We start from the raw sequence: 8860 nt of genomic DNA, 5'->3' as shown, positions 1-8860 counted from the left end.
TGTGTGTGTGTGTGTGTTCATTACGTATAAACATTAAGTTTTCATCTGCTGTTAGTTTTATATTTTCTGCTCTATCGCGTCGTCGCAAAAGCAATGGGTTTTAAACAACAAATCGACGCCATATGCAGGGAGAGTCGCGTTGGGATTTCGGCGAGTGAATTTTTAGAGTGGAATAGCTGCAAACATGCATCATCGCCTATAGCCAACATGGGCAGACGATTCAGTTACAAGTACGAGCGAATAGTAGAGCGCTCGCCCTGATGAAGGCCAATCAGAACCAGAGCAGCGAAATTATTATAAAGAGACGCTGCCATAAAGAAATAGTGCACGCGTGTGTGCGTGTGTGTGTCTCTATTTTTCTCTTTCTTCTCTCGCTCGCCATGTTTGTATATATATATATGCGCGCGCTAGCGTTGCGCGTGTGTGTGTGTGTGTTGTGTGTGTGTGCTGTGTGTGTGTGTGTTGTGTGTGTGTGTGTGGGTGCGGTGTGTCGTTGTGAGTGTGTGTGTGTGTGGTGTGTGCTTGTGTGTGTGTGCCTGTGATTGTTGCGGGCGCGCTGTGTATGCTGTGTGTGGATGTTGTCGCGCGCGCGCGTGTGTGTGCTGCGTGTGTGTGTGTGTGGTGTGTAGTGTGTGTGCAGGCGCGCTCGCGTTGTGTGTCGTGTGTGCGCGCGCGTGGTGTCGTGTGTGTGTGTTGTCGTGTGTGTGTGGTGTCTGGTGCGTGCGTTCGCATGTGTATGCGTATTCTTATTCTTGCAGCAGAACTCGCAGCGGTGTGTGTGGCTGGCGTGTGTATGTGTGTGTGTGTGTGTTTGTGTGTGTGCGCGGGCGCGCTGCGCGTTGTGTGTGTGTGCCGTGTGTGTGTGTGTGTGTGTGTGTGTGCGCGCCCCGCGCGCGCGCGTGTGTGTGTGTGTTGTGTTGCGCTGCTGCAGGCGCCGCGCGTGTGTGTGTGTGTGTGTGTGTGTGTGTGTGTGTGTGTGTGTGTGTGTGCGCGTGTCTGTGCGTGCGTTCGCATGTGTATGCGTATCTATTCTTGCATGTGTGTGGCTGGATAAGTGGGTGGCGGGGTGCCGTCGGTCGGAGGTATGCGTGCAAGGACAAACGCCTGCAATGTGAGAACATTTCACGTACCGAATCTGAGAGTGAAGCAATTACGCGTGCGGCGAATGTTGGAGAGGTATACTCACAGCAGCCGCTTGCGGTCGGCAGTGAAGCTCCTTTTACATAATATCGTTACCATCTAGCAAGTTGTTTACCTCTCTTTAATTATTTTAGTATTTGTTTATCATTTGTACTCGACGATCACACATGGCGTAGTTATTGCGTGCGGTGTCGGCGGTGAAAATAACTCGGGAGTGTTTTCCCGAGGCGCTATTCCACGTCGCGCGCACCAATCACGACATAATCGCATTTTCCATCTAGAAATCTCAGACAATAATGATTGCTGAACGCTTACAGAATTGCTAAATTGCATCGCATCGCGATTCTCCTCCGAGATTAAGCAGACTGATAACTAATAGCGTTCGTTTCTTCGTTTATTCGTAAATCTGCAAAATCGCATTTAAACATCACTCTCACTGCCGCTCGCATCATGAGATATAATTAACAAAATGGCGGCGCGCGTCTAACATAGCATTGATCACGCTGATAAGAATCCACGCGACACTCTATTCTTCCGCTATTTAAAGAGAAACTTTAGTAAGAAGCGGACGGAGCTTAGTGAAACGAAACCGAGAAGATCGATGTAGTAATCAATAATGCAATAGCATCACATCGAATGCTTGCCGCGTATATTGACACACGCATCGATGAGAGCTGTAACCCGATAACGATTCCGATCGATTCCCACGAGAAACGCATTGACGTCGTCTGTTATCGTTACAGAGACGGCCCTTAGAGGTTATCATATATTATTTCTTGCTAACGTATATGAATAATAACGGTGTAAATATGCGCTATAAACTAGTATTAAAGGCACCGAATTTTGTCGGTCGTCGGCAGTAAATATTGATTCAATGCTTGTGCTGAAGTCTGAACGACGCTGCTAAGAAAGAGACAGTCGTAAATCAGACCAGAATGTCGCAATAACGTTACGTCATGAAGCGGTCGTCGGAAGAAAAGATGCAGATTTTACGATAATCGTTAATCGATAAACATTTAATCATAACTTTTACGAGAAATCGTAGCACAGCTAGAATTCTTGTGACTATTTAAAGGAACATGAGTACATTACACAGCGTAATGGCATTTGCAGTGAGATCGTACATATCTCGACTCAATTGTATAATACTTTGTCGACTAGCGCTTTATTGAAATTCGGCTATAGAATTACATGACACAAAACAAATGAAAATAAAGAACAATTTAAAAAAACGTCGTGTCGTAAACGTTTACATTGTTACACGTTACAGTTATAGGAAGCTTTGGGGTGTGAGTGTACACACACACGCACACGCGCACGCGCACGAACACACACACACACGCGCGCGCGCACACACACGCACGCACGCACGCACGCACGCACGCACACACACACACACACACACACGCACGTATACAGAGCGCCGTAAGCTACTGGACACTGGTCAAGCTATATCGACGACGTGGGTATAACCAACGTGGTCAGCTGACCATTCCAACTTGTTGATCACATCAATGGATCAGCTGCCCGTCATTGTGCGGCGATTTTGGCGCTGTCGTGCCGCTATTGTGACACAGGGCTAATCGCCTCGATTGAGCTGCGAACAGGCAATGCCGGCCGGCGGTCAATTGACACCTGGGCGCGGATTTCGCGCGAAGTTTCAGTGGTACGTCTGTTGTTCGCGGATCATTTCACAGCTGCTCGATAAATCACTGCTGACACAGCGGTCTCTCTTTCTATTTCGCGCGCGCGGTCTCTCTCTCTCTCTCTCTCTCTCTCTCTCTCTATCTTGCTTTCTGCCTCTCTTTCTATCTCTATCTCTCTCTCTCTCTTGCTCGCTCTCTTGCTTGCTTGCTTTTTATCTTTTCTCCTCTCTCTCTCTCTCTCTCTCTCTCTGCGCGCTCTCTCTCTCTCTTCTCTCTCTCTCTCTCTCTCTCTCCTCTCTCTTCTCTCGCTTCTTCTGTCTCTCTCGCTCTCTCTCTCTCTCTCTCTCTCTCTCTCTCTCTCTCTCTCTCTCTCTCTCTCTCTTCTCTCTCCTCTCGCTCTCTCTCTCTCTCTCTCTCTTTCTCTCTCCTCTCCTCTCTCTCTCTCTCTTTCTCTCTCTCGCTTGCTCGCTCTTTTTCTCGCACGCCCGCCATCTCTCTCGCGCGCTCTCTCTCTTTCTATCTATTTCTATATCTCTCTCGTTCTCGTTCGCAGTCTCTATCGCTCTCTCTTACTTGTTCATTCTCTCTTTCTCGTTCGCAGTCCCCCTCGCGCGCTCTCTCTCGCTCGTTCACCATCGTCTCTCTCTCTCTATCCCCCAACCCACCACCCTACCTTCGCGCAGCACCACTGGGCTGCACACTATTTTAATCAAGCTCTTGGGTGCTCGCCTAAGCTAGGCAGCTTAACTGTTGCTCGCCCACCGGAAAACCGAACGCCACGTAATGGAATTATGACGTAATGTTTCCGCGATCGCGCAAATTGGCAGCGTGCCAAGACGACGGCGCGGGTTCGAGATGGAGCGTTAGGTCGTGACGTAACAGTTGCTGACTATAGCGCGCGCGACCCCTGTGGTCGACACTGCACAACACAGCACAACACTGCACAACACAGCACAACACTGCACAACACAGCACAACACTGAGGCCTGATCGCGCGGAAGCTCGTCTTACAGTTGCTGCTAATAGTGATAAACTGATAAAGATGGGAGATTCCACGTCGACTCAAAGGAAAGAAAAAAATGCACCAGAGAACGGCTAATGTTGAAAACTCGTTTATTATGAACGACATTTGATTTCATATGCCTCGAAGATGTATACTCTCGCATACACACACAACGTATTAGCCCTGTAGCGCCTCCCAGCAACGCTCACGTCTTCATACAGGGCTATTAACCAGTCACGCCCACAGCAGCATACGGTGCCGCCATCTGCAGGGCAAAAATTACTTAAATCACGACACCGAAAGAATAATAAATAGCCGTTTGTGGCAATAGCAGGTGTGAACGTGAAAACGGAAAATGCCACGTACTGTAACTAAGTAATAAATTATTACATAATCAATGATATTAATTATTACACTGTTAATATTCTTGGAAGGTTTACACGAATATTACCTTAATTTTACTCAAAACAAAGCTACACGCTATAACTTAGAGCATGCATGCAGACATCACAGTGTATGATATATACCTGTTACTATCTCTCTCCCCTATACACACATACACACACAAACGCAGGCACGCACCCCCCATACACGTCACAGTAAATCACGTACCGGTCAAAGACATACGCATTTGGTTCAGTCGCACGTACGCACGCACGAACGCCCAAATGCAGGCCTGCATGCCCGCACGCACACACGCGCACGCACGCACGCACGCACGCACCCCCACACCTGTCTCTGTCACAATAGCTGTCTCAATTCAACAGACCCGTCAAGATTATAGAACACTGTATGGTCACAGTTTCATCTCTCTCTAATCCAATCACACATAGCTGCTATTAACATACAACTCGCGCACGCGCACGCACACGCACACTCTAGCACGCACACGCACACTCGCGCACGGGCGCACGCACACACACGCTCGGGCGCACGCACACTCGCGCACGGGCGCACGCACACGCACGCTCGGGCGCACGCACACGCACACTCGCGCACGGGCGCACGCACACTCGCGCACGGGCGCACGCACACTCACGCACACACGCATGCACCTGATACCGCGGACATAGGCTCGTGGTGCGTGTACGTATCAGAGATGCAGATCTAATCAATCACACAGTAACAATTTTATTATTAGGAGCGTTCACAGCGGAACGAGCGGAATGCACGACTTCCTTAAATGTCGATTTTTATACATTCGACTTTCGAACGCTACCTTTCGACTTCCCGCCACCGTCTTTGGAATCACTAATTAACATTATCATGTGACATCGCTACAGAAAAACAGCATATTTCGCGACGCAATTTCAAAAGGAATGCGACAACGCTCACAAACGTTGATATAAGTCGCGAACGAGTGATTGGCATCTGAGATTCGGACACTAATCAATACAGAACATAATTAAAGAAGTACATAAACATAATTAAGCATAGAATATAACCTCTTCTACCATCTTAAAACAAAATACTGAAGGTACACGAGCTAGTTATTTAGGTGCCCTCCGGCACTCTCAGTGTGACATTTACAAGTGCTATGCATACATGTAAGTGTTCCAGTGTATGGACGATACATACGTGTACTATCCGTTTACAAACAGCGCGCACAAACCCTTGCAATCACCGGTGTGTCATGTTAAACAGAGAGAACCTGAGGGCGACTAAATTCCAGATTGCGTTTCTTTAGCATGTGGTGTGCTGCTGCCAAAAATCACAACTCTACGTACAGTTCAAGTGCCAACACGTTTCTTCACCAATGTGAATTTACGTCGGGAAGCTACCAGTCGAAGCAGCAAAAAGAAATTGTTCACACACACACACACACACACTAGCCCAACTTAAGCATATATATGCAGAAGAAAAATTCACAGCTCGGAAACACGAAGTTGCCAACCGTCGACGTCGGGTGGCAGCACCGACTGGTGTCGCGTGACAAACGGGAATTGTACATAATAGTGTCAACTTGTGTCGCGAAGTTTTCACACGCATGTCGCTCACTGGCACATGCTCGTCAATGCAAGAGTCAAAGTCCAATCATTAACAAGCTCCCCCTCCCATTGACCTATCCATCTGAGTGAGATGGCGATGACCTCTTTGATATTCTTGCTACGTTGGTCACACTCGCCCAGTTTCTGTTTTTTTACGCATGTATATTAAATCATCAACTCTGGGGCTCTTAGAAGAGTTTTAGAACACATATTGCTGATTGCAGTAAGCTGCCTGCCACATACTCCATCTGGATAAGTCAATGAGTAAAAACATGCACGTGTTTAATTTTGTGTGCACATTACTTAAATGACGCCACCAGAAAAACAATAGGCCATTCATTCATTGCGCATCACCGCCGCACGACGGGAGAGCGTAATTGTTACACTACGAGTTATCGTTTTCCGTCCCTCTGCAATTGACTTCGCGTACATACAAAATTTACAGCCACTCACACTGCCAATGTTTATATATGTTTTAGAGAAAAAAACATCCAACACGTTGCTATGCTGGTGTATGATTTGAGACTTCACAAACCTCACAGCGCATCATATCTGCTTTACTTTTCCTCGAGTTGTCCAAGGTCGGAAGCACCAGGTAATGATGCAGATATCACATTACGCCAACTTGTTAATTAACGCTGAGCAAGAGATCCTGAAAAATTTGACAGATGGAAACGTTTTAGATTCTGGTTAAGTACGTGCAAGTTTACTCGAAATTGTCCAGTTAGTAGAATGTCCTAGAAATGCTTTCAGTTGGCTCTGCAGCTGTTGCTGCTGCTGCTATTACTGCTACTGCTGTTGTTGCTGCTGCTGCTGCTACTACTACTGCTACTGCTGATGCTGCTGCCGCTCCTACTGCTGCCACCACTGCTGCTATTAGTACTACTGCTACGATTATGTCAATCACTGCTAAGCTGCTGCTATTTTACTTGCCCTACTGCCGTTTTCTACTCTAAACAGATAAGCGGACCACCGCACAGGCATGGTTAATCACACTAACGAGCTCAGCATCGTAACGAGGGAGCGAGGTATCGCTATACTCACGTCGTCCGACTCGTCCGACGTCTTGTGGTAGGAGGCGGGGAGTCTCGCTGGCCCTGCAATGTCACCGCCGCCGCCGCTCGCCTGCGTGACGAAACACAGATGTGAGCCACGCGACAACCGACACGACTGCTTCACACACACAACGTTACAGAAGGGGAAGTGAGAAACGAACAATCGGATTTCCGTAGACGCGCGTCTCGGCCTATGTGAAATAACACGCCAATGTCAATTTATGTTCTACCAAGGAAGATTGTTAGGAGAGTGGGCGCGAATAATCTTTCTAGTGGTGTAGGGTGGAAGCCATCCGAACGCTCTCTCTCTCGCTCTCACGCTCTCGCTACCTCTCGCTCTCACTCCCTCGCTCTCTTTCTCTCTCTGAAACCCTCATGCCCACGGTGCCACATCGGGTTAGCCCTAGATATCTCTCTTAAATGTAGATGGTCGCCCAAGTAGGGTTAGTCTTAGAAACCACTCATACAGTGTAGTAAGAATCTAACATACATACGCATGTGTGAACTGCTGTTTTGCCTGCTATGTTGCTATGTATATATAATTACATATCTCGCTTGATACCTTTCTCTGTATCTAAATCTTTAGATTTCCCTTTGAATCTTACTCCATATTTGACACGATTCCAGTACTACCAATCACGACTCGTGAGGACGAGAAATTATTGCGTTTAACGATCAAAAGTTCTCAGAATGAACAAATGAAAAAAATCCAAAACGACATATTAGTCTCACCAATCCCTCACAGTATTCCTCGTATGTTCCTTGTATTCCTCCGTCTCATGTATACCCTGCACAGTGAGAAATCGTACGTACATGTAAAGGTGTGTTCTCTCGGGACCTACCTTGGCTTCAGCGGTGGTGTCCTCTGCGTCTGCATCCCTGAACGGCTCAGCACAGCTCGTACTCATCAACGAAGTCTGCTCATCATCCGAACCAAAGTCAACGGCGACCTGCTCACCTTGGCTGAGTCTCGCGTAACGATACCGAGCCGTGCTGCGAGAAAACAAGAGAGCAACCAAATCGAATGGATCAATCGACAGGGTAACCCGTAGAAAGACAGCAGCAAACGATTGTCTCGAAACTCTCGCTATTAGGTCGTTACGCTTGGATATGTAATTAAAAAAACATTTCTTTTGATATTATCAGGAAATCTGATGAACTCACTCCAAGACCATGCATGGACTGCTGATGTCAGATTTCTGAGGACAGATGTGGATGAAAGTGTACTTACAAGTGACTATAATATGCACAGTCATAATTTCAATTAGCAAACTTACCTGGACTTTATCTGCTGCAGTTTCTTAATGAAGACGATGACCATACACAGTGAGAGGCAGACGACAACGATGACAATCATCGCCACGATCGCATCGTTCATCGCCTAGGCAACGGCAAAACAAAGCAGAAGTTCATCAGCTAGGCAATGGCAAAAACGAGCCTAAAATGCTCAATTTCCATGAGCACGAGACTTTAGCCGTAGCTTTTAGAATTCAGAACAAACTCTCGCATGAAGCATCATATTTCACTATCTCTCAGACAAGATTGACCGAAACCAGATGGAATTAAATTTTCAGGACGATCCGAAGCAATAGCTTATTCATCATAATATTCCAGGGTCATAGCCAGTATTAGCCAGGACTTTCCAAGATTATAGCCAGGAGTTTCCAGGCCTAAAAATCTGCATCTTAAAATTTTAGGACTTTTCAGGGTGTTTAGTATCAAAAATCCTGCCTTATTGAAGCCAGTCGACTTACCGACGAGTCATTAGTGGCGACATGGTTGCTCGGTGCTGCAACAAACTTCTCCTCGTCATTGCAGGTCTTGTTGAGATCGACGAACAATGACTTTGGCTGCCAGCCTCCCTCACACCTGTCACCTGCTATCTTCCTGTACCTGTAGCCAAGGTAGATGAACGATCAAACCCGAGTCCCGCACACACTTGATCTTGCTGTCGCTCTTTCTCCACTCCTCTCTCTCTCTCTCTCTCTCTCTCTCTCTCTCTCTCTCTCTCTCTCTCTCTCTCTCTCT

At 47.2% G+C, this 8860-nt stretch overlaps 1 protein-coding gene across 1 annotated transcript in view; it reads right to left on the bottom strand.

Annotated features, from left to right (window-relative positions):
* Window positions 1-4771: 4771 nt before the first annotated feature.
* Window positions 4772-8860, bottom strand: part of LOC106811043 (sortilin-like) — a 19398-nt gene continuing 15309 nt past the window's right edge. Inside the window, exons 17-21 of the mRNA XM_014814560.1 lie at window positions 8587-8725; window positions 8110-8213; window positions 7675-7825; window positions 6822-6902; window positions 4772-6429 (exon numbers count right to left, since the gene is read on the bottom strand). Coding sequence (XP_014670046.1) covers window positions 6406-6429; window positions 6822-6902; window positions 7675-7825; window positions 8110-8213; window positions 8587-8725 — 499 coding nt within the window. The 3' untranslated portion in view covers window positions 4772-6405. The remainder of the gene's footprint in view (window positions 6430-6821; window positions 6903-7674; window positions 7826-8109; window positions 8214-8586; window positions 8726-8860) is intronic.

This window comes from Priapulus caudatus, unplaced genomic scaffold, assembly GCF_000485595.1.
Source record: "Priapulus caudatus unplaced genomic scaffold, Priapulus_caudatus-5.0.1 Scaffold498, whole genome shotgun sequence".
NCBI lineage: Eukaryota > Metazoa > Priapulida > Priapulimorpha > Priapulimorphida > Priapulidae > Priapulus > Priapulus caudatus.
Note: the sequence above shows the minus strand (reverse complement) of the source record. Positions and strands in the feature narration are given on the sequence as shown.